The 26,414-nt window shown below is 48.0% G+C and overlaps 1 protein-coding gene across 2 annotated transcripts in view; it reads left to right on the plus strand.

The window, feature by feature from the left end:
* The window catches only part of abcf3 (ATP-binding cassette, sub-family F (GCN20), member 3), a 90,984-nt gene that overhangs the window by 57,097 nt on the left and 7,473 nt on the right, over positions 1–26,414 (plus strand). For both annotated transcript variants that reach the window (XM_085989644.1, XM_085989642.1), the window contains exons 13-17: positions 7,610–7,810; positions 11,798–11,874; positions 13,328–13,372; positions 18,237–18,369; positions 19,987–20,075. In XM_085989644.1, coding sequence (XP_085845770.1) covers positions 7,610–7,810; positions 11,798–11,874; positions 13,328–13,372; positions 18,237–18,369; positions 19,987–20,075 — 545 coding nt within the window. The remainder of the gene's footprint in view (positions 1–7,609; positions 7,811–11,797; positions 11,875–13,327; positions 13,373–18,236; positions 18,370–19,986; positions 20,076–26,414) is intronic.

Raw genomic sequence — 26,414 nt, forward strand, 5'->3', positions numbered from 1 at the left:
AGGAAGTCCAGGGTCCAGTTGCAGAGGGAAGTGTTCAGGCCAAGAGTTTGGAGTTTGGTGGCCAACTTGTTGGGGATGATAGTGTTGAATGCTGAGCTGTAGTCTATAAACAACATTCTGATGTAGGTCTCCTTACCATCTAGGTGATTCAGTGCCGAGTGTAGAGCAGTTGTGATTGCATCCTCCATTGATCTGTTTGCACGATAGGCAAACTGGTGTTGGTCAAGGGAGGCAGGAACACTGGCTTTGATGTGGGCTAAGACCAGTCTCTCGAAACACTTCATTACGATGGGTGTGAGTGCGACAGGTCGATAGTCGTTCAGACACGTCACAGCCGCTTGTTTAGGCACAGTAATGATGGTGGCGGTCTTGAAGCATGTAGGGACTACTGCCTGGGCCAATGACAGATTGAAGATGGCGGTGAAGACATCAGCCAGCTGATCACATTCCTTGAGTACCCGTCCAGGGATGCTATCCGGTCCAGCAGCCTTTCGTGTGCTCACTCTGCGTAGAGTGCCCCTTACGTCGGAGGTCGACAGAGTGAGCACCTGGTCTTCCGGGGGTGGCAAGGCTTTGGTAGCTGGCTCCTTGTTGTCCCTGTCGAAGCGAGCGTAGAAGTTGTTAAGCTCCTCCGGAAGGGAGGCGTCGCTGACCGGGGGACTGGTGTTTTTGCCCTTGTAGTCAGTGATGGCCTGGATGCCTTGCCACATGCGCCGGGGGTCCAAGTTGTTGTGGAAGTGATCCTCTATCCGCAGTGTCTGTTTCCTTTTGGCAGTCCTGATACCCTTTTTTAGGTTGGTCCTAGCTGCACTGTAAGCCGCCACGTCGCCAGATTTAAATGCTGTGTCGCGTGCTTTCAACAGCGAGCGGACCTCTCCGTTCATCCAGGGTTTCTGGTTGGGGTATGACCTGATATTTTTGTGGGTCGTGACGACCTCGACGCAGCTGTTGATGTAGAATAGCACTGTGGATGCATATTCCTCGATGTCATTGTGGGCAAACATGCCCCAATCAGTGCGTTCGAAGCAATCCTGAAGCTCCGATACTGCCCCCTCTGGCCATACTTTCACTGCTCTCATTGATGTTCTCTCTCTTTTGATGAGCGGTTTGTATGCCGGGGCTAGAAACAGGGAGAGGTGGTCAGACTTCCCAAGGTGGGGGCAGGGAATGGCCTTGTAAGCGTCTACAATGCTCGTGTAGACTTGATCCAGTGTGTTCTCCCCTCTTCTGAACATCATCTGAAGGTATGGAGTCAGCTTCCACCTCTATCGATTGGGGAAAATAATTCTCATCCTTGTTTTCAGATTTCTCCATGGCCTCACCCCTCCCTATCTCTGTAATCTCCTCCAGCCCCACAACCCCCTGAACTATCCGCGCTCCTCTAATTCTGGCCTCTTAAGCATCCCTGATTATAATCGCTCAACGATTGACGGCCGTGCCTTCAGCTGCCGAGGCCCTAAGCTCTGGAATTCCCTCCCTAAACCTCTCTGCCTCTCTACCTCTTTCCTCCTTCAAGATGCTCAACTGCCCTAATGTCTCCTTATGTGGCTCGGTGGCAAATTTTGTTTTATAACACTCCTGCAAAGTGCATGGGCTTCGCGCTCGTCCTCCGTCATGCTCTGGCCGTTTGGATAGGAATTAATTTTACTACCTGACGAGCAAAATCTCCTGAATCGGTATATGCCTGTTACTACAGAGTGATGTGTTAGGTAATTTGATTGTGGGAGAGCAAGAGACTCTAAGCCTGGTCTACACGAGTGAATTGTACACTGAATATACAAAGCAGACATCAATAGACGCAGTGAGGTTGGATGAATGGGGCTAGGGTTGTTGTGGTGTATGTGCCTTTAAGAGCAATTATGGTGTATGTGCCTTTAAGAGCCCCAGGTGTGCGTAATGCCGGTAATTGCCACTTGGGCTATATAAGCCTGTGTATTGTGTATATCCTTTAGAAACCCCCCCCCCCCCCCCCCCCCCCCAGACTTGCTTAGTAAATACCTATGAACCAACTCCTGTCTTCAGTGTCTTTATCTACACACGGACACTACAGTTGTAATGTTAAGCCTTTGCTTTGTGCGCACTGCTAGTCTCTCCTATGCTGCTAGCTGCTGTTTGACCACCCCCCCCCCCCCCCGTAGGAGTAAAATACATTTCCTGCATTTCTGGACTATTCATCATCCACACAATAATGGGATTGCGGGATATTTCATTTTCCAGTCTAAAGGCTATTCCTTCTCCGTAAATAAATTTAGGTATTGCATATTGAATCGCGCTGTTCAATAACTCAATGCAGCAAGTGCGGGGCTGGCTGTCTGAGGAATGTTTGTCACTGATGAGGTAAAACGAAAGAAAGACTTGCATTGATACAGCGATGTCACGATCCCGGGATGTCCCAAAGTGCTTTACAGCCAATGAAGTACTTTTGAAGTGTAGTCACACTTGTAGGAAAATGTCAATGTAGGCGGGGCTGATCAGGCCAATCGTTCACTTTGCACAGAAAAACAGATTCACACAATGCTTCCCCAAATTATGTGTGAAAATCTCGTAATCTGTGTACCAAAATTGGAATTTGACTGTCATTGTAATTGCAGTGGCCTTGATTATAGGGAGTAGCAGCTCCTTTTGTATATTAGAGGCAAGGTCGCTGGATTTATGCTTTCACAGGAAAATCATTGACAAATGTGACACCCCAAAACTCGCGATCTCCTGTGGTAATACTAATGGAGTTTGACCTGGTCAGTCGACAACAACAACTTATATTTATATAGCACCTTTAACATAGTAAACGTCCCCTGGTGCTTCACAGGAGTATTATAAGACACACAAATTTGACACCGAGCCACATAAGGAGATATTAGGGCAGGTGCCCAAAAGCTTGGTCAAAGAGGTAGGTCTTAAGGAGCATCTTAAAGGAGGAAAGAGAGGTGGAGTAGTTTAGGGAGGGAATTCCAGAGCTTAAGGCCGAGACAACAGAAGGCACGGCCACCAACGATTGAGCGATTATAATCAGGGATGCTCAAGAGGGCAGAATTAGAGGAGCGCAGATATCTTGGTTTGTGGGGCTGGAGGAGACTATAGAGATAGGGAGGGGCGACGCCATGGAGGGATTTGAAAACAGGGCTGAGAATTTTGAAATCGAGGCATTGCTTAACCGGGAACCAATGTAGGTCAGCGAGCACAGGGGTGATTGGTGAACGGGACTTGATGTGAGTTAGGACACGGGCAGCCGAGTTTTGGATGACCTCAAGCTTACAGAGGGTGGAATGTGGGAGGCCAGCCAGGAGTGCGTTGGAATAGTCAAGTCTAGAGGTAACAAAGGCAAGAATGAGGGTTTCAGCAGCGGACGAGCTCAGGCAATGGCGGAGACGGGCGATGTTATGGAGGTGGAAATAGGCGGTCTTAGTTATGCCGCAGATATGTGATCAGAAGCTCATTTTGGGGTCAGATATGACACCAAGGTTGCGAACCATGTGGTTCAGCCTCAGACAGATGTTAGGGAGAGGGATGGAGTCAGTGGCTAGGGAATGGAGTTTGTGGCGGGGACCGATAACAATGGCTTCGGTCTTCCCAAATTTCTGCTCATCCATGACTGGATGTCTGACCAGCAGTCTGACATAGAAACATAGAAGATAGGAGTAGGCCATTCGGCCCCTCGAGCCTGCTCCGCCATTCAATGCGATCATGGCTGATCATCCAAATTCAGTACCCGGTCCCTGCTTTCTCCCTATACCCCTTGATCCCTTTAGCCTTAAGAAATATATCCAACTCCTTCTTGAATATATTTAATGAATTGGCCTCTACTGCCTTCTGTGGTAGAGAATTCCACAGGTTCACCGCTCTCTGGGTGAAGAAATTTCTCCTCATTTCTGTCCTAAATGGCCTACCCCTTACCCTTAGACTGTGACCCCTGGTTCTGACTCCCCGACCATCGGGAACATCCTTCCTGCATCTAGTCTGTCCAGTCCTGTCAGAATTTTATAAGTTTCAATGAGATCCCCTCTCATTCTTCTAAACTCCAGCGAGTACAAGCCCAATCGTCCCAATCTCTCCTCATACGTCATTCCTCCCATCCCAGGTATCAGCCTGGTGAATCTTCGCTGAACTCCTTCCATGGCAAGAACATCCTTCCTCAGATAAGGCGACCAAAACTGCACGCAATACTCAAGATGTGGTCTCACCAAGGCCCTGTACAACTGCAGCAAGACATCCTTGTTCCTGTACTCAAGCCCTCTCGCTACGAAGGCCAACATACCATTTGCCTTCTTAACCGCCTGCTGCACCTGCATGCTTACCTTCAGCGACTGGTGCACAAGGACACCCAGGTCTCGTTGCACTTCCCCTTCTCCCAATCTATTGCCATTCAGATAATAATCTGCCTTCCTGTTTTTGCCACCAAAGTGGATAACCTCACATTTATCCACGTTATATTGCATCTGCCATGCTTTTACCCAATCACCCAACCTGTCCAAATCATCCTGGAGTTTCTCGGCATCCTCCTCACAGCACACATGCCCACCCAGCTTTGTGTCGTCTGCAAATTTGGAGATATTACATCTAGTTCCCTTGCCTAGATCATTAATATATATTGTGAATAGCTGGGGTCCAAGGACCGATCCCTGCGGTACCCCACTAGTCACTGCCTGCCACTCGGAAAAAGAACCGTTTATTCCAACTCTTTGCTTTCTGTCTGCCAACCAGTTCTCTATCCAAGTCAATACCTTGCCCCCAATCCCATGTGCCTTAACTTCACACGCTAATCTCTTATGTGGGGCCTTATCAAAAGCCTTCTGAAAGTCCAAATACACCACATCCACTGGTTCTCCCTTATCTATTTTACCAGTTACATCATCAAAAAATTCCAGTAGATTAGTCAAGCACGATTTACCTTTTGTAAATCCATGTTGACTTTGTCCAATCCTGTCACTGTTTTCCAAGTGCTCTGCTATTACATCTTTTATAATGGACTCTAGCATTTTCCCCACTATCGATGTCAGGCTGTAATTCCCTGTTTTCTCTCCACCACCTTTTTTGAATAGTGGGGTAACATTAGCTACCCTCCAATCCATAGGTACTGTTCCAGATTCCATCGAATGTTGGAAGATGATCAGCAATGCATCTACTATTTCTAGGGCCACTTCCTTAAGTACTCTAGGATGTAGATTATCAGGCCCTGGGGATTTATCGGCCTTCAATCCCATCAATTTCCTTACAAATACTGATTTCTTTCAGTTCCTTCCTTTCATCAGACCCTATGTTCCCCGACATCTCTGGGAGGTTATTTGTGTCCTCCTTTGTGAAGACAGAACCAAAATATGTATTTAATTGGTCTGCCATTTTTTTGTTCCCCATTATAAATTCCCCTGATTTTGACTGCAAGGGACCTACGCTTGACTTCACCAATCTTTTTCTCTTCACATATCTATAAAAGCTTTTACAGTCAGTTTTTATGTTCCCTGCAAGCTTACTCTCATATTCTATTTTCCCCTTCTTAATTAATCCCTTTGTCCTACTTTGTTGAATCCTAAACTGCTCCCAATCCTCAGGTTTACTGCTTTTTCTGGCCAATTTATGTCCTCTCCTTGGATCTTATGCTATCCCTAATTTCCCTCGTTAGCCACGGTTGAGTCACCTTTTTTGTTTTATTTTTATGCCAAACTGGGATGAACAAATTCTGTAGTTCATCCATGCGGTCTTTGAATGTTTGCCATTGCCTATCCACCATCAACCCTTTGAGTGACATTCCCCAATCAATCCTACCCAACTCGCGCCTCAGACCATCGTAGTTTCCTTTATTTAAATTCAGGACCCTGGTCTCTGAGTCAACTACTTCATTCTCCATCTTAATGAAGAATTCTATCATATTATGATCGCTCCGACCCAAGGGGCGTCGTACAACAAGATTGCTAATTAATCCTTTCTCGTTACATAATACCCGGTCTAAGATAGCCTGATCTCTGGTTGGTTTCTCGACATATTGGTCCAGGAAACCATCCCGTAAACACTCCAGGAATTCCTCCTCCACAGTATTGTTACTAATTTGGTTAGCCCAATCTATGTAGATTAAAGTCACCCATGGAGAATGCTGTGCCCTTATTGCACGCTTCTCTAATTTCCCTTTTAATGCCATCCCCAACCTGCGCATTACTGTTTGGAGGTCTGTATACCACTCCCACTAACGTTTTCTGCCCCTTGGTATTTCTGCTTCTGCGGGATGAAATTCCCCTGGATGTGCTGCCCAGTGTGGTACTGAGGCGTAGATCCTGGGAACGTCCCAGGCTTGATTCCCAGTCTGTACTGGGTTACACTTGACCTCCACGCACCCAGGTTAGGGATGGATTGAGGGTTAACCAGCATTCCTGCTCCCATTCACCATCCAGCTACCCCCTGCTGGAAGGTGTGAGTGTGTGGATGTCAGTTGTGGACAGTATTGGGCTTGGCTTTGATGCACCCCATGGTGGAGGAGTTTACCGACACTCGCTATCCAACCTCGGGCACCAGAACAAACACTTGGATTGGCTGAGTTCCTTAGAGCCAATGGAAGCAAAGGGAATACACTTCTAGGAACATAGGAACAGGAGGAGGCCATTCAGCCCCTCGAGCCTGTTCCGCCATTCAACTAGATCATGGCTGATCTGTACCATTCACCCGCCTTTGCTCTGTATCCCTTGATGCCCTTAACCAACAAAACTCTATCGCTCTCAGTTTTGAAAGCTCCAGTTGACCCCCAGCGTTTTGGGGGAAGAGAGTTCCCGAGTTCCACTACCATTTGTGTGAAGACTGTTCTTTTGAAGCGCTATCCTGTTTTTTTGGGGAGTTCAGTCCCAGCACTTGGTGTGAGGGATATTTCGATTCAGCACTTTGGCCATTCAGGTCACTTTTTGGGGGGTAAATGAGCATTGGTGGAGCATATATCTACTGCTCCAACTGAATGGAGGACCCCAAAGGTCATGGGAAGAATGATTGACTGAAAACATTTGCTTAAACTCCCAACTCCTCTCTGACTGAAATCGCCAGCTTGACATTCCCAACTCGCTCTGGGAGCTGGAATGTGCTTTGCAGCTTCTGCATTGCACGGCTGCTCGGCTGTGAAGTACCTTGTGACACTGATTATCAATTTCATCTTGAATATTCTGAAATACAGTTGAAATATATTTCTTCAATTATGGAATATGATTTTTTTTAAATACCAGCTGAGTTTTGAAACTCTCTAAAACCTCCTTCCTGCTCACTCCTAGGTGTATTTATCTCCCATTACACCTCTCTTACTCCCTGCTCACTCCTTGTTGTGTTCATCTCCCCTTACACCTCTCCTACTCCCTGCTTGCTCCTTGTTGTGTTCATCTCATCTCCCCTTACACCTCTCCTACTCCCTGCTCGCTCCTTGTTGTGTTCATCTCATCTCCCCTTATACACCTCCTTCTCCCATCCTGTTGTGTTTTCCTTTCAAGTACCTTGGGCTGTTTCATTCTGTGAGAAGTGCTAAATCGCAGTAAGTTGATGGCTGGATTGGCTCCTCCCTTGCTGAGGAGGTCTATCCTGTTAACACAGGTGCCACGGGCGTGTTGTGTACGAAATGACTCTTCTGCTGAAACCTGCGCTCTTCTTTCAGACCTGGCAATCCACCATCCTGGTCGTGTCGCACGATCGCAACTTCCTAAACGCTGTGGCAACCGACATCGTTTACCTGCACTCGCAACGCCTGGAAACCTACCGGGGAGACTATGAAAACTTCGTAAAGACCAAAGAGGAAAGGCTGAAAAACCAGCAGCGAGAGTATGAGGCTCAGAACCAGTACAGAGAGCACATCCAGGTATATGTTCACCATAGCGGGCAAGGAATCACAGGGCTGTAGTATAGAGAGTGATGTAAGAAAACTACTAGGCACTTGGTCTAAGCGTTAAACAAAGCTTTAATCTACTGTTTTACAACATGGAGGTCTAGTTGTGTCCTTCACCAGTTCCTGTTAAGAATGTCCTGTGCAAGCTGGGCCCATGCCCGAGTAGTTATACTCTCCCTGGACAGTGCCACCTGCAGGCCGCTCAGTTGATTCATGTCAGAGAGTACTTCCAGGTATATGTCCATCATAGCGGGCAAGGAGTCACAGGGCTGGAGTACAGAGTACATCCAGGTATATGTTCACCACAGCGGGCAAGGAGTCACAGGGCTGGAGTATAGCGAGTACATCCAGGTAGATGTTCACCACAGCGGGCAAGGAATCACAGGGCTGGAGTACAGAGAGTACATCCAGGTATATGTTCACAGCGGGCAAGGAATCACAGGGCTGGAGTACAGAGAGTACATCCAGGTATATGTTCACCACAGCGGGCAAGGAGTCACAGGGCTGGAGTACAGAGTACATCCAGGTATATGTTCACCACAGCGGGCAAGGAGTCACAGGGCTGGAGTACAGAGTACATCCAGGTATATGTTCACCACAGCGGGCAAGGAGTCACAGGGCTGGAGTACAGAGTACACATCCAGGTATATGTTCACCATAGTGGACAAGGAGTCACAGGGCTGGAGTACAGAGAGTACATCCAGGTATATGTCCATCATAGTGGACAAAGAATCCTGGTGCCCCAGCAGTTAGAGGGCTGTAGTTTGTATTTCCTTCGTGTTTGTGCCCAGAGATGCGCCTAACCTGGGCGCAAATCAGTTACGCAGCTTAAAAATTGCGGCATGTTGGCCGCAAGTGAATTTCAGCGATTTTTAAAAATTTATCCTCAGAGACTGACTCTGTTTTCTGTTTCTTTTAATGCATTTTTATGGCACCGCATAAGTCACATTAAAAATGGTAAAACTTCCCCAATTGCAGGTTCTTAAACATGTTGTGCCCGATGTGCAGGAATGATGGTTGAATGGGTTGAAACTTCAATTTTTTTGAGACCGGGGAATGGGTGCGTTTTCGGGTGTAACTTCCGGGGATGCATGCACAGGAAATCCATGGTGTGGAACTGTAGCATCTTTTATATTTAAAAAAAAAAAAAGCTCCCTTGGGTAGTGTTTGGGCTGCCCAGTGTTGTACTGGGCCGTACACACAACAAAGGCCCAAGATCAATCCCCTAGTTGGTGCTGTATCAGCCAGTCTCGCCCAGGGCAGCAGTTGGGGTGTTAGATTGGCCACAACATCCTTGGCCTTGTTAGAGGGGAGATGAGGTGGCCAGCACCTGACCACTGCTCGGACACTCCTGCTGGAGATTGTGGAAGTTGGTTGATGGCAGGATCAGACCTCCTGCCCGTGATGGCAAAGCCCCCCGTGGTTGAACAGCTTGATAGCACTCGCTTTGAGCCTCACACCTAAAGAATGGCCACTTGGACAAGATATCAGAAAGCAGCAGGCATCCATGGAATTATATCCCAGTGTTAGTCGATGCTTTCGATTGAGGAGAGGAGAAAATCTGGGCAATAGGTGGACTGTTGGACAGTTCTTTGGCATTTTGATTTCTTTCCATTTCAGTTTTCCCCCTGTGTGATTCCACTGTATGCGAAGAACTTCCTCAGCACTCTTGTCTACCGCTTTGGTGGCAGCGCTTGAAGCTGCGATTTGCCTGGGGCAGTCAATTGTGTCGGGTTGACGTAGAACCTTCATTAGATATCCTACATCACAATGATCCACCTTTTACTCTCTGGGACAATACAAAAAGCTGTACTGCTGTTCATAATTTAGAATTTAACCTGATCTGTAAAATCTCACTACTACAGGATTGAAAAATGTAATACCAGGGTACAGTACTGGTGGGTACAGGTCTGTCACTGTATAACACTGGGGTACAGTACTGGTGGGTGCAGGTCTGTCACTGTATAACACTGGGGTACAGTACTGGTGGGTACAGGTCTGTCGCTGTATAACACTGGGGTACAGTACTGGTGGGTACAGGTCTGTTGCTGTATAACACTGGGGTACAGTACTGGTGGGCACAGGTCTGTCACTGTATAACACTGGGGTACAGTACTGGTGGGTACAGGTCTGTCACTGTATAACACTGGGGTACAGTACTGGTGGGTACAGGTCTGTCACTGTATAACACTGGGGTACAGTACTGGTGGGTACAGGTCTGTCGCTGTATAACACGGGTACAGTACTGGTGGGTGCAGGTCTGTCACTGTATAACACTGGGGTACAGCACTGGTGGGTGCAGGTCTGTCACTGTATAACACTGGGGTACAGTACTGGTGGGTACAGGTCTGTCCCTGTATAACACTGGGGTACAGTACTGGTGGGTGCAGGTCTGTCACTGTATAACACTGGGGTACAGTACTGGTGGGTACAGGTCTGTCCCTGTATAACACTGGGGTACAGTACTGGTGGGTGCAGGTCTGTCACTATAACACTGGTACAGTACTGGTGGGTGCAGGTCTGTCACTATAACACTGGGGTACAGTACTGGTGGGTACAGGTCTGTCACAGTATAACACTGGGGTACAGTACTGGTGGGTACAGGTCTGTTACTGTATAACACTGGGGTACAGTACTGGTGGGTACAGGTCTGTCACTGTATAACACTGGGGTCCAGTACTGGTGGGTACAGGTCTGTCACTGTATAACACTGGGGTACAGTACTGTTGGGTACAGGTCTGTTGCTGTATAACACTGGGGTACAGTACTGGTGGGTACAGGTCTGTCCCTGTATAACACTGGGGTACAGTACTGGTGGGTACAGGTCTGTTGCTGTATAACACTGGGGTCCAGTACTGGTGGGTACAGGTCTGTCACTGTATAACACTGGGGTACAGTACTGTTGGGTACAGGTCTGTCGCTGTATAACACTGGGGTACAGTACTGGTGGGTACAGGTCTGTCCCTGTATAACACTGGGGTACAGTACTGGTGGGTACAGGTCTGTCGCTGTATAACACTGGGGTCCAGTACTGGTGGGTACAGGTCTGTCGCTGTATAACACTGGGGTACAGTACTGGTGGGTACAGGTCTGTTGCTGTATAACACTGGGGTACAGTACTGGTGGGTACAGGTCTGTCACTGTATAACACTGGGGTACAGTACTGGTGGGTACAGGTCTGTCACTGTATAATACTGGGGTACAGTACTGGTGGGTACAGGTCTGTCGCTGTATAACACTGGGGTACAGTACTGGTGGGTACAGGTCTGTCACTATAACACTGGGGTACAGTACTGGTGGGTACAGGTCTGTCGCTGTATAACACTGGGGTACAGTACTGGTGGGTACAGGTCTGTCACTGTATAACACGGGTACAGTACTGGTGGGTACAGGTCTGTCACTGTATAACACTGGGGTACAGTACTGGTGGGTACAGGTCTGTCGCTGTATAACACTGGGGTACAGTACTGGGGGGTACAGGTCTGTCACTGTATAACACTGGGGTACATCTAATTGAAGTATTTACGATAATATATGGTAGATAGAGAGAAACTATTTCCTCTGGTGGGGGAATCCAGATCAAGGAGGCATAATCTTAAAATTAGAGCCAGGCCGTTCATGGGTGAAATCAGAAAGTACTTTTCACACAAAGGGTAGTGGAAATCTGGAACTCTGTCCCACAAGGCTGTTGAAGCTGGGGGTCAATTGAAATGTTCAAGACTGAGACCACTCGATTTTTGTTTTGTAAGTGTATCGAGGGATGTGGATCAAAGGCAGGTAGATGGAGGTACAGATCAGCTGTGATCTAATTGAATGGTGGAACAGACTCGAGGGGCTCCAGAGCCTATCTGCTCCTGTTCCTATGACTCCCAGATCCTGAGAATGAAGTAGAACAAAAATCTGCTAACCCAAGAGTAGAACCTTTTTTTTTGTAAAAAATGCTCTTTTTGACCCTGCCAGGTATTCATAGACAGATTCCGATACAATGCCAACAGAGCTTCGCAGGTACAGAGCAAGCTGAAACTGCTGGAGAAACTGTAAGTATTGGAGGCTCGCGATAATGAGCGTTACAAAGACTATTTCAAAAATAAGCTACCGTGGCTGACTAATTAACCAGGTTTTTATTGTTCTTTGCACCCGTGAGACTCTTGTTGAAATGAAAAGCTGGGGGGCGGTGAGAGGCATGTCTGTTCCCAAGGACTAGTTGGCAAAACACGAGAGGCATTGCTGCTTCGATTGGTTGCTCCAGTGTTAGTGCAGTTACTGCAGTTCCATGGATGAGCAGCTCAGTTTAAGAGTTGCGTTGAAGGTCAGTTAGCTCATATACTGGCATTTAAGCAGCTTTTTGTCCAATTTATTTGAAGAAAACATCAATTAAGCACTTGTGTTTTAATCTTGACTCTCTTACGCAGGGAGAGCAGAGGCTCGACTGCATTTTCTCAATGCCTTCCCAATCTGCCACTGCTGATGGTGGGGGGGGTTGCAGAGCCAGTAGGAAGCAGCCTGCATTCCTTATGGCCTTTGGCTGCCACTCTGGAGGCACAGAGTTCACCTTTATATTGACAGTGTCCCATCAGCAAGAGCTTTCTCACTGCCCATCGTGCCCTTCGCGGATAAACATTCCCAATCGTTGACGTCTGGTGGAATGAAGGGCTGTCTGTGCCTTTAGCTCAGTCACTCCCGCCTCAGAGTCAGAAGGTGCAGAGTTCAGACCCCACTCCAGACAGATCCGGCTCCGAATTCCGGGTTGACATCCAGCGGGATATTCGCGCAGGGTGGGTACAGGTGAACCCCCCCCCCCCCATCGTGTAGCAGTATTGCGTACTCACAGGGTAATGGTGCTGGGCTGATCGTTTCCTGCTTCACAGCGTTATGCATTCCGACTCATCAGCATTAATGTATTTGGGTAAAGTGAGTGTGGAAATAATGCTGGGAAACTGTCAGCGGGCGTTTACTGGAAGCCGTCCCATCTCCGTTAGTGGGCCCAGCTGGTTACAATCAGGACTTAAACTGGAGTGTATTTCAAGTGTCCTCTTGGAATAGTTCAGGGCTATAAAGTGCTGATTTATGTCAATATGAAGCAAGCATCTAAACACACAGGTGATCCAATAGATTCCCATTCCCTCTGGAGATTTATTTTTAAGAATCTAGCTCCAACCAAAGGGAAGGAATTTTTAACCTTTAAATACGTTTCACAAGGTGCAATTTATTAAAAATGTACAGAAGTCCCATATTTCTAGATTCAGATTGAAATGAAAAACTACAAATGTTGGAGGTGCAGCAGAGAGAGAGGAAGGAGCAGGTTATTCCAGGTGGAATCTCTGACAATCTTAATCAAGGGATCCACCTGAATTGCTAACCTGCCTTTTCTCTGAGACACTGACTGACCTGTTGTGTATTTCCAGCACCGTCTAGTTTTACATTTTGGACTGGAGTTGTTTAATTGTTTTCCATGTACCTTGAATTTGTACCTATCATTTAATTCCCCAGGCCCGAGCTAAGGCCTCTTGAGAAGGAGCAGGAGGTGACGTTAAGGTTAGTGGAATGCAATGAAATCCTAGAATGATGCAGCACAGAAGGAGGCCATTCGGCCAATTGATCCAAGTGGTGAAGGGATCCAATCCCAGGGACACGGGTGAAACGTGAACAAGTTTGGAGTGAGAAGGGAAATCTGGCGCCAGCTTCTTAATCTGAAGGGAATTGAGTTACAAGATAAATTCCCAGGGAAGGGCGCAGTATAAGTGGGGATGAGACAAGTGGATATGTTTCTGGTGAGTGAAGTAATTGAGAGATATGGTAGAGATGAAGGATATGGGGAGAAGGTGGGAAGCTGAGGTTGAGAGCTGCTAAAAAGGGGAGGGTTGGTAGGACTGAAAGGCCTTTCCCTATAGCAGAATGTTTAAAATGTGTGTTAGTGCACACTCGTAGTGTGGGACGTGGCATATTATTGCCAAAACTTGCAAATAGTGGGGGCTGACAGAATAGGAGGTGTATTAAATTGATTGGCTACTTTTCCCATTGGCTGTGACGGTTACACTCCTGCGTGTGTGTGATTTGACACTGTCCCTGTGTTCCCGGGTATGTGTGTGTGATTTGATACTGTTCAAACATAGAAGATAGGAGCAGGAGTAGGCCATTCGGCCCCTCGAGCCTGCTCCGCCATTCAACGAGATCATGGTTGATCATCCAAATTCAGTACCCTGTCCCTGCCTTCTCGTCATATCCCTTGATCCCTTTAGCCTTAAGAAATATATCCAACTCCTTCTTGAATATATTTAATGAACTGGCCTCTGTGGCAGAGAATTCCACAGGTTCACCACTCTCTGGGTGAAGAAATTCCTCCTCATCTCAGTCCTAAATGGCTTACCCCTTATCCTTAGGCTGTGACCCCTGGTTCTGGACTCCCCGGTCATCAGGAACATCCTTCCTGCATCTAATCTGTCTAGTCCTGACAGAATTTTATAATTTTCAATGAGATCCCCTCTCATTCTTCTAAACTCCAGCGAGTACAAGCCCAATCGACCCAATCTCCCCTCGTACGTCATTCCTGCCATCCCAGGTATCAGCCTGGTGAATCTTCGCTGCACCCCCTCCATGGCAAGAACATCCTTCCTCAGATAGGGTGACCAAAACTGCACACAATACTCAAGGTGTGGTCTCACCAAGGCCTTGTACAACTGCAGCAAGACATCCTTGTTCGTGTACTCGAACCCTCGTTACAAAGGCCAACATACCATTTGCCTTCTTAACCGCCTGCTGCACCTGCATGCTTACCTTCAGCGACTGGTGGACAAGGACACCCAGGTCTCGTTGCACTTCCCCTTCTCCCAATCTATTGCCATTCAGATAATCTGCCTTCCTGTTTTTACCACCAAAGTGGATAACCTCGCATTTATCCACATTATATTGCATCTGCCATGCTTCTGCCCAATCACCCAACCTGTCCAGATCATACTGGATTTTCAGGGCATCCTCCTCACAGCACACACTCTCACCCAGCTATGTGTCGTCTGCAAATTTTGAGATATTACATCCAATTCCCTTGTCTAGATCATTAATATATATTGTGAATAGCTGGGGTCCTAGGACTGATCCCTGCGGTACCCCACTAGTCACTGCCTGCCACTCGGAGAACGACCCGTTACTTCCGACTCTTTGCTTTCTGTCTGCCAACCAGTTCTCTATCCAAGTCAATACCTTGCCTCCAATCCCATGTGCCTTAACTTTGCACGCTAGTCTCTTATGCGGGACCTTATCGAAAGCTTTCTGAAAGTCCAAATACACCACATCCACTGGTTCTCCCTTATCTATTTTACCAGTTACATCCTCAAAAAATTCCAGTAGATTAGTCAAGCACGATTTACTTTTCGTAAATCCATGTTGACTTTGTCCGATCCTGTCACTGTTCTCCAAGTGTTCTGCTATTACATCCTTTATAATGGACTGTAGCATTTTCCCCACTACCGATGTCAGGCTCACCAGTCTATAATTTCCTGTTTTTTCTCTACCACCTTTTTTGAATAGTGGGGTAACATTAGCTACCCCTCAATCCATGGGTACTGTTCCAGAGTCTAACGAATTCTGGAAGATGACCAGTAATGCATCTACTATCTCTAGGGCCACTTCCTTAAGTACCCTCGGATGTAGATTATCAGGCCCTGGGGATTTATCGGCCTTTAATCCCGTCAATTTCCCCAACACCGTTTCCCTACAAATACTGATTTCTTTCAGTTCCTCCCTCTCATTATACCCTATGTTCCCCGACATCTCTGGGAGGTTATTTGTGTCCTCCTTTGTGAAGACAGAACCAAAATATGTATTTAATTGGTCAGCCATTTCTTTGTTCCCCATTATAAATTCCCCTGATTCTGACTGCAAGGGACCTACGCTTGACTTCACCAATCTTTTTCTCTTCACCTATCTATAAAAGCTTTTAGTCAGTTTTTATGTTCCCTGCAAGCTTACGCTCATACTCTAATTTTCCCCCTCTTAATCAATCCCTTTGTCCTCCTTTGCTGAATCTTAAACTGCTCCCAATCCTCAGGTTTGTTGCTTTTTTTGGTAAATTTATATGTCCTCTCTTTGGATCTTGTTATCCCTAATTTCCCTCGTTAGCCACGGTTGAGACACCTTTTTTGTTTTATTTTTATGCCAAACTGGGATGAACAAATTCTGTAGTTCATCCATGCGATCTTTGAATATTTGCCATTGCCTATCCACCGTCAACCCTTTGAGTGACATTCCCCAATCAATCCTACCCAACTCGCGCCTCATACCATCGTAGTTTCCTTTATTTAAATTCAGGACCCTAGTCTCTGCGTCAACTACTTCACTCTCCATCTTAATGAAGAATTCGATCATGTTATGATCGCTCCGACCCAAGGGGCCTCGCACAGCAAGATTGCTAATTAATCCTTTCTCATTACATAATACCCAGTCCAAAATGACCTGATCCCTAGTTGGCTCCTCGACATATTGGTCCAGGAAACCATCCCGTATACACTCCAGGAATTCCTCCTCCACTGTATTGTTACTAATTTGGTTAGCCCAATCTATATGTAGATTAAAGTCACCCATGATGACTGCAGTGCTCTTATTGCACGCGTCTCTAATTTCCCGTTTAATGCCATCCCCAACCTCCGCATTACTGTTTGGGGGTCTATACACAACTCCCACTAACATTATCTGCCCCTTGGTATTTCTCATTTCTACCCATACAGATTCCACATCATCAGAGCTAATATCCTTCCTTACAAATGTGTTAATCCCTTCTTTAACCAGCAATGCTACCCCACCTCCTTTTCCTTTTTGCCTATCTTTCCTGAATATTGAATACCCCTGGATGTTGAGTTCCCAGCCCTGGTCACCCTGGAGCCATGTTTCCGTAATTCCAATCATATCATATTCATTTACCTCTATTTCCGCAGCTAATTCATCCATCTTATTTCGAATGCTCCTCGCATTAAGACACAAAGCCTTCAGGCTTGTTTTTTTAACGCTCTTAGACCTTTTAGAATTATTTACTGTGGCCATGTTTGGTTTAAACACTTGATTTCTCTGTCTGCCCACTTTGGTTTTTCTCCTTCCTATCTTTTGCTTCTATCCTTGTTTCCCTTTCCTCTGTCTCCCTGCTCAGGTTCCCAAACCCCTGCCATTTTAGTTTAAATCCTCCCCAACAGCACTAGCAAACACCCCCCCCCCCCCCCCCAAGGACATCTGTCCCGGTCCTGCCCAGGTGCAAACCGTCCGGTTTGTACTGGTCACCCCTCCCCCAGAACCGGTTCCAATGTCCCAGGAATTTGAATCCCTCCCCCTTGCACCATTCCTCTAGCCATGTATGCATATGAAATATCCTTCTATTTCTACTCTGACTAGCATGTGGCACTGGTAGCTATCCTGAGATTACTACCTTTTGAGGTCCTATTTTTTAATTTACCTCCTAAGTCCCTATATTCAGCTTTTAGGACCTCATCCCGTTTTTTACCTGTATCGTTGGTACCTATATGCACCACGACAACTGGCTGCTCACCCCCTCCAGAATGCTCTGCAGCCGCTCCGAGACATCCTTGACCCTCGCACCAGGGAGGCAACACACCATCCTGGAGTCTCGTTTGCGGCCGCAGAAACACCTATCTATTCCCCTTACAATAGAATCCCCTATCACTATAGCTCTACCTTTTTTCCTCCCGTCCTGTGCAGCAGAACCACCCCTGGTGCCAGGAAGTTGGCTGCTGCTGCCTTCCCCTGATAAGCCATCCCCCCCAACAGTATCCAAAGCGGTATATCTGTTTGAGAGGGGGATGACCCCAGGGGACTCCTGCACTACCTGCCTGCGCCTAGTATTCTGCCTCTTGGTCACCCATTCCCTTTCTGCCTGTGCAACCTTCACCTGCGGTGTGACCAACTGGTTAAACGTGGTATCCACAACGTCCTCAGCCTCGCGAATGCTCCAGTATTTATCCATCCGCAGCTCCAGCGCCGCAATGCGGTCTGCCAGTAGCTGCAGCTGGATACACTTCCCGCACACATGGTTGTCAGGGACACAGGAAGTGTCCCTGATTTCCCACATAGCGCAGGAGGAGAAAACTAAGTCCTGACATGACTTACCCTTTAATTAATTTAAATTAAATCAAAACCACCAATTAAATGATATACTCAATGGCGCTTGTTTACCTACTATCCCCGCTACACCACAGAGACCCTAGAAACTATAAAACGCAGAATTTAAGCTTGTAAAAAAGGAGAAAGAGAGAAATACTCACCAACCAATCACGTCCCTGCTTTCTGGTGACATCACTTCCTGTGTTCCCGGCTTTGTGTGTGCGTAATTTGACACTGTCCCTGTGTTCCCCGGGTGTGTGTGTGTGTGATTTGACAATGGCTCTGTGTTCCTCCACAGGTTCCCTGATAATTTCGAGAAGCTGTCCCCTCCAATATTACAGATGACTGAAGTAGACTTTAGCTACTCGCCTGATTGTCGCATATTCGTAAATCTCTCTGTATCAGCTGATCAGGACTCGCGGATTTGCATTGTATGTATATTTATTCTCTCATTGTATGCCTGCCTTAAATTTTGCAATATCAGTTAATTAACCAGAGATAAAATGTATCTGTCAGACTGAAAGTCTATTCTCCACCTACAGTCACTGCTGGTAAATCTTCTATCTGCTCACCACAGAGAGATTCGCTGTTCAGTAGATGCCTGGAAAGGGCCAAGTTTCATCCCTAGCTGATGCCGAGTAACTTTCAGCTGGGGCAGTAATCGGGGGGATCAACCGGCCTCATTCTCTTGAGCCCAGGAGGGGAAAAATCGGTCGGAGTTCCTGCTCCTGATTGTTGCCCTGATGAGAGAGTGGGTGTTGGGGTGGGGGGAAGTATTGGATAAGGATGTGATTTTCCCATGGTCGAATAGGATTACTGTCTAGTGATGGCCAGGGTGAAGTCCCGGAGGGTGACTGGCATTCACAAGACTGTAACCCAGCGATGGAGACAATCCTTTCAGGGGGAGGAGAAGGAGAGCATAGAAACATTATCTGCAGGGAAGGGGCCGGAAGGACAAGTGGCGATGGGATTGCAGGGAAGGGGGTGGAAGGACAAGTGGCGATGGGATTGCAGGGAAGGGGCCGGAAGGACAAGTGGCGATGGGATTGCAGGGAAGGGGGCGGAAGGACAAGTGGCGATGGGATTGCAGGGAAGGGGCCGGAAGTACAAGTGGCGATGGGATTGCAGGGAAGGGGGCGGAAGGACAAGTGGCGATGGGATTGCAGGGAAGGGGGCGGAAGGACAAGTGGCGATGGGATTGCAGGGAAGGGGGTGGAAGGACAAGTGGCGATGGGATTGCAGGGAAGGGGCCGGAAGTACAAGTGGCGATGGGATTGCAGGGAAGGGGGCGGAAGGACAAGTGGCAATGGGATTGCAGGGAAGGTGGCGGAAGGACAAGTGGCGATGGGATTGCAGGGAAGGGGGCGGAAGGACAAGTGGCGATGGGATTGCAGGGAAGGGGCCGGAAGGACAAGTGGCGATGGGATTGCAGGGAAGGGGCCGGAAGGACAAGTGGCGATGGGATTGCAGGGAAGGGGCCGGAAGGACAAGTGGCGATGGGATTGCAGGGAAGGGGGCGGAAGGACAAGTGGCGATGGGATTGCAGGGAAGGGGGCGGAAGGACAAGTGGCGATGGGATTGCAGGGAAGGGGGCGGAAGGACAAGTGGCGATGGGATTGCAGGGAAGGGGGCGGAAGGACAAGTGGCGATAGGATTGCAGGGAAGGGGGCGGAAGGACAAGTGGCGATGGGATTGCAGGGAAGGGGGCGGAAGGACAAGTGGCGATGGGATTGCAGGGAAGGGGGCAGAAGGACAAGTGGCGATGAGACTGCAGACGGTTATGGAGCAGCGAATGCCTTTTGGGGCTTTTGTGTGCTCCCCATACTGTGGTCACACAGGCAGGAGCTGCTTCAGTGGGCTTTGTACAAACTGGTTCCAGTGAATGTGTGCGTGCGCAGTGGTGCATTAAAAGGGAGCTGTGTGCGCGCTATATATGCTTCAGCAAACTTGCCCCAATGGGTACTTTGGTGTGCTTTCCACCAGACTGCGATGGCTATTGCTGTAAAACCATTGTTTGCCGTTCTCTAATCGCAGTCTTCTGTCTACAGGTTGGGGAGAACGGTGCTGGTAAAACAACACTGTTAAAGATACTGCTCGGAGATCTGGCACCGGCTCAGGGTATCAGACACGCACACAGGTACAGTCTCTGGTAACATTGCAGACATCTTCGCCCAGTTGTTAAAGGGTTTAAAGGAGTACTCTCAGATAGATGTGGTGCTCAAACCGTACCAATTACATCATAACCTTGCCAACATTGGCACTCATAGAATCATACAGCACAGAAAGAGGCTATTAGGCCCATCGTGCCTGTGCCGGCTCTTTGAAAGAGCTCTCCAATTAGTCTCACTCCCCTGCTCTTCTCCACAGCCTTACAAATTTTTCCTTTTCAAGTATTTATTTAATTCCCTTTTGAAAGTTACTATTGAATCTGCTTCCACCGCCCTTTCAGGCAGCGCGTTCCAGATCATTGTAACTCGCTGCGTAAAAAAATTCTCATCTCACCTCTGGTTCTTTTGCCAATTATCTTAAACCTGTGTCCTCTGGTCACCGACCCTCCTGCCAGTGGAAACAGTCTTTCCCTATCTACTCTTATCACCTCTCTAAGTTTTGCACACCCCTTAGCCATCGCTGCTCTAAGGAGAACAATCCCAGCTAATACAGTACCTTAAGGAAGTGGTGTCAAGTCACTTAAATCATAACATGATTAGGCAGAGTCAACATGGTTTTATAAAAGGAAATCGTGTTTGACAAATTTATTAGTTTTTTGAGGATGTAACTAGCAGGGTAGATAAAGGGGAACCAGTGGATGTAGTATATTTGGATTTCCAAAAGGCATTCGATAAGGTGCCACATAAAAGGTTATAGGACAAGATTAGGGCCCATGGGGTTGGGGGTAATATAGTAGCATGGATAGAGGATTGGTTAACGGACAAAACAGAGAGTAGGGATAAACGGATCTTTTTCAGGTTGGCAGGCTGTAACTAGTGGGGTGCTGTAAGGATCAGTGCTGGGGCCTCAGCTATTTACAATCTATATTAATGACCCAGATGAAGGGACCGAGTGTAATGTATCCAAGTTTGCTGCTGATACGAAGCTAGGTGGGACAGTAAGCTGTGAGGAGAACACAGAGTCTGCAAAGGGATATAGATAGACTGAGTGAGTGGGCAGTAAGGTGGCAGATGGAGTATAATGGAGGGAAATGTGAGGTTATTCACTTTGGTAGGAGGAATAGAAAAGCAGAATATTTTTTAAATGGTGAGAAACTTTCAAATGTTGGTGTTCAGATTTACAAAACATAAATCATGCTTGACTAATCTACTGGAATGTTTTGAGGATGTAACTGGTAGAATAGATAAGGGAGAACCAGTCGATGTGGTGTATTTGGACTTTCAGAAGGCTTTCGATAAGGTCCCGCATAAGAGATTAGCGTGTAAAGTTAAAGCACATGGGATTGGGGGTAAGGTACTGACTTGGATAGAGAACTGGTTGGCAGACAGGAAGCAAAGAGTTGGAATAAACGGGTCTTTTTCTGAGTGGCAGGCAGTGACTAGTGGGGTACCACAGGGATCGGTGCTAGGACCCCAGCTATTCACAATATATATTAATAATCTAGACGAGGGAACTAGATGTAATATCTCCAAGTTTGCAGACGACACAAAGCTGGGTGGGCGTGTGTGCTGTGAGGAGGATGCAGAGAAACTCCAGTATGATTTGGACAGGTTGGGTGATTGGGCAAATGCATGGCAGATGCAGTATAATGTGGATAAATGCGAGGTTATCCACTTTGGTGGCAAAAACAGGAAGGCGGATTATTATTTGAATGGTAATAGATTGGGAGAAGGGGAAGCGCAACGAGACCTGGGTGTCTTTGTGCACCAGTCGCTGAAGGTAAGCATGCAGGTGCAGCAGGCGGTTAAGAAGGCAAATGGTATGTTGGCCTTCATAGCGAGAGGATTCGAGTACAGGAGCAAGGATGTCTTGCTGCAGTTGTACAGGGCCTTGGTGAGATCACACCTTGAGTATTGTGTGCAGTTTTGGTCGCCTTATCTGAGGAAGGATGTTCTTGCCATGGAGGGAGTGCAGCGAAGATTCACCAGACTGATACCTGGGATGGCAGGACTGACGTACGAGGAGAGATTGGGTCGATTGGGCTTATATTCGCTGGAGTTAACATATAGAAACAGAAGATAGGAGCAGAAGTAGGCCATTCGACCCCTCGAGCCTGCTCCACCATTCAATGCGATCATGGCTGATCATCCAAATTCAGTACCCTGTCCCTGCTTTCTCCCCATATCCCTTGATCCCTTTAGCCTTAAGAAATATGCCCAACTCCTTCTTGAATATATTTAATGAATTGGCCTCTACTGCCTTCTGTGGTAGAGAATTCCACAGGTTCACCACTCTCTGGGTGAAGAAATTCCTCCTCATCTCTGTCCTAAATGGCTTACCCCTTATCCTTAGACTGTGACCCCTGGTTCTGGACTCCCCGTCCATCGGGAACATTCTTCCTGCATCTAGTCTGTCTAGTCCTGTTAGAATTTTATAAGTTTCAATGAGATCCCCTCTCATTCTTCTAAACTCCAGCGAGTACAAGCCCAATCGATCCAATCTCTCCTCATACGTCATTCCTGCCATCCCAGGTATCAGTCTGGTGAATCTTCGCTGCACTCCTTCCATGGCAAGAACATCCTTCCTCAGATAAGAATGATATGGGATCTCATTGAAACTTATAAACTGGTGTAGCAGCTTCCTCATGGGCACGCTCTGCCTTCAGCGATGATCCATCGGCTACTGTGGAGTGTGTCTGGCCACTGAGAGACCCCGTTCTCAGCAATGGTCCCCGGAATATTTCGGGGTGCGTGGCCTGTTCACAGGTTTGTGTGAACTTTAACGTAGGAAAAGCCAGTCCCGGGCTGCGCGGGACTGGCAGAGATCTGCACGGTCGCGCAGCTTATAGGGTACGTTAGTTCACAGCCAGTCTGCTGTTAGAAATCAGGCTAAAGGCGACTGCTGATGGCTCGGGTTTGGGGTTGAGCCGTGTTGTCCAGGAGGGTCCCCGGATCTGTGCTGAGTTAACTGATCTGCACAGGTGGGGACATGATTCAGCCACAGTACCTCTGGACTGGTCAAGGGGGAATATTCATCAAAGGCTGTCACTGGTGATCGCTGACTCGTGTCGTCCCCTCTTCCCCCAGGCAGGATGGGGCTTGACGTATGTTTTGTGCTCATCCAAAACTCTGCTGTCCCGTATCCCACCTCCCCTGTGCTCGCTGGCTCCTGGTTAAGCAACGCCTCGATATTAAAATTCTCATCCTTGTTTTTAAATCCCTCCAAGCCCTTGCCTCTCCCTATCTCTGTAATCTTCAGCCCCACAACCCTCCGAGATATCTGCGCTCATTCAATTCTGGTCTCTTCCGCACCCTGGATTTCCATCGCTCCGCCATTGGTGGCCGTGCCGTCAGCTGCCAAGACCCGAAGCTCTAGAATTCCCTCCCTAAACCTCTCCACCTCCGTTTCGTCCTTTAAGATGCTCCTTAAAACCTAACTCTCTCACCAAGGTTTTGGTCACGTGTCCTAATATCTCCTGAAACATAGAAGATAGGAGCAGGAGTAGGCCATTCGGCCCCTCGAGCCTGCTCCGCCATTCAATGCGATCATGGCTGATCATCCAAATTCAGTACCCTGTCCCTGCCTTCTCCCCATATCCCTTGATCCCTTTAGCCTTAAGAAATATATCCAACATCGTTGAATATATTTAATGAATTGGCCTCTACTGCCTTCTGTGGTAGAGAATTCCACAGGTTCACCACTCCCTGGGTGAAGAATTTCCTCCTCATTTCTGTCCTAAATGGCTTACCCCTTATCCTTAGACTGTGACCCCTGGTTCTGGACTCCCCGACCATCGGGAACATCCTTCCTGCATCTAGTCTGTCCAGCCCTGTCAGAATTTTATAAGTTTCAATGAGCTCCCCTCATTCTTCTAAACTCCAGCGAATATAAGCCCAATCGACCCAATCTCTCCTCATACGTCATTCCTGCCATCCCAGGTATCGGTCTGGTGAATCTTCGCTGAACTCCTTCCATGGCAAGGACATTCCTTCCTCAGATAAGGCGACCAAAACTGCACACAATACTCTAGGTGTGGTCTCACCAAGGCCCTGTACAACTGCAGCAAGACATCCTTGTTCCTGTACTCAAACCCTCTCGCTACGAAGGCCAACATACCATTTGCCTTCTTAACCGCCTGCTGCACCTGCATGCTTGCGTGGCTCAGTGTCACACTTTCTCCTGTGAAGCACCTTGGGGCATTTTACTACATTAAAGGCACTATAGAAAGGCAAGTTGTTGTCTGCACATGCACAGTGGTCACTTGGGCAAGTTACTGGTGAGATGGAGCGTGGAGCCCAAGGGGGTGGACATCAGTGGGCTGAATTGCAGTTTATGTCTCTGAGTTTACCCAAGTCTCTGAATTAGATTGAGACAGCATCGGAATCTCAGCATGCTCGTGATAGCACTGCTGGGATTCCAGGCTGCTCCCGTCCATGGGTCTCTGCCATGCTGCTGTGGAAAACTGCCTGGGTGTCACTGAGCACCTCTCCACACAGGGAGATGGGGAATGCCCTGCTAACATTGAGGCCTGGTGGCGGTCACTTGTCCTCCTTTGACCATGGCCCAGGGAGGACGGGAGGAGAGAAGGTAGCTGGAGGAAGTAACGAAGCATCAAGAACAGAGAGATGTGTCAGTGCAGTAAACTGGATCAACATGAAAGATCCTTGGCACCATTATAGATTCAAGTTTGACCAGTGTTGGCTCTCGCCACACACCATGGATCAAGAAGGCTGTGAATCTTGGACATTCTAGAGACACCTGCCCATGGGGCTTTGCTCTAACCATGCCCCATTATTTTACACTTATTATCCAAGTCTCTCTCTATCTCTGTGTCTCTGGCTCTCTGATGCTCTCTCTCTCTCATCCACTTTGGTGGCAAAAACAGGAAGACAGCTTATTATCTGAATGGCAATAGATTGGTAGAAGGGGAAGTGCAACGAGACCTGGGTGTCCTTGTGCACCAGTCGCTGAAGGTAAGCATGCAGGTGCAGCAGGCGGTTAAGAAGACAAATGGTATATTGGCCTTCATAGCGAGAGGATTCGAGTACAGGAACAAGGATGTCTTGCTGCAGTTGTACAGGGCCTTGGTGAGACCACACCTTGAGGATTGTATGCAGTTTTGGTCGCCTTATCTGAGGAAGGATGTTCTTGCCATGGAGGGAGTTCAGCGTAGATTCACCAGACTGATACCTGGGATGGCAGGAATGACGTATGAGGAGAGATTGGTTCGATTGGGCTTATATTTGCTAGAATTTAGAAGAATGAGAGGGGATCTCATTGAAACTTATAAAATTCTAACAGGACTAGACAGACTAGCTGCAGGAAGGATGTTCCCGATGGTCGGGGAGTCCAGGACCAGGGGTCAAAGTCTAAGGATAAGGGGTAAGACATTTAGGACTGAGATGAGGAAGAATTTCTTCACCCAAAGAGTGGTGAACCTGTGGAATTCTCTACCACACAAGGCAGTAGAGGCCAATTAATCTATATATATATAAAGCGGCTCTTCTGTCTGTCCCGATGTCTGTCTGTCTGTCTGTCTGCCTGGTCTCTATACGTTTGGAAGTTACAGAGCGTTCCGACGCGCGCGTCGCCTCAAAAGAAAGCTTGCGATTCCGGACCGGTCATAGGCGTATTTACGTTTCGGCCGGACAAAAATCCCGCCCGCGGTATCCCAAAAACGTTCAGCGTTCCGCTCATTAGCATCTCATTAGCGACCGTGTGACGTCGAGGTCTTCCTACAGTTGAGTGTCGAGTGACTCGACGATTGACCAATCCTACGCTTCGGTGACCTGACCGGTCGACCAATCGGTGCGTGTGTGGGCGGGCCTTATCCTTCTGAACCGAGGTGAGTGGCCGCCATCTTGATTTTCCACGATTTTTTCCCCCACACTTTCTGTGTGTTAGGGAACTAAGGTAAATATTTCAATTATGTGTTAGGCAATTAATTAACAATTTATTTGAGTTTTATATTGTGTTCAGCAACCCCCCCCCCCCCCCCACCCTCGCGCAGGGGGGGACTCGGGGCCTGAAGCTGAAAAAATTTCTCTCTCTCTCTCTCTCTCTCTCCTTCTCCTCTTCCTCCTTCACCTTTTCCCTCTCTCCTCTTCCCTCTCTCTCCTTCTCCTCTTCCCTCTCTGTCTCTCTCTACTTCCCCCTCTCAGGTGTCGCGGACGGAGCGCGGGCGCGCCGCCCGAAGTTTCCCGCTCGCTAACGGCCTTGCCGGCTCCCGCGGGCCGCTCGCACTCACCGCGCATGCGCCGCCCGCACTCACCGCGCATGCGCTGCCCGCCCGCCCGCAGCGGCCGTCCATCAGCCGCGCGATACGCGGGGGACCTCAGCAACAGCACCGGACCTCAGGCGCTAGGCA

Source organism: Somniosus microcephalus, chromosome 6, assembly GCF_052327205.1.
Source record: "Somniosus microcephalus isolate GS21.2 chromosome 6, FLI_Smic_1.0, whole genome shotgun sequence".
Lineage (NCBI taxonomy): Eukaryota > Metazoa > Chordata > Chondrichthyes > Squaliformes > Somniosidae > Somniosus > Somniosus microcephalus.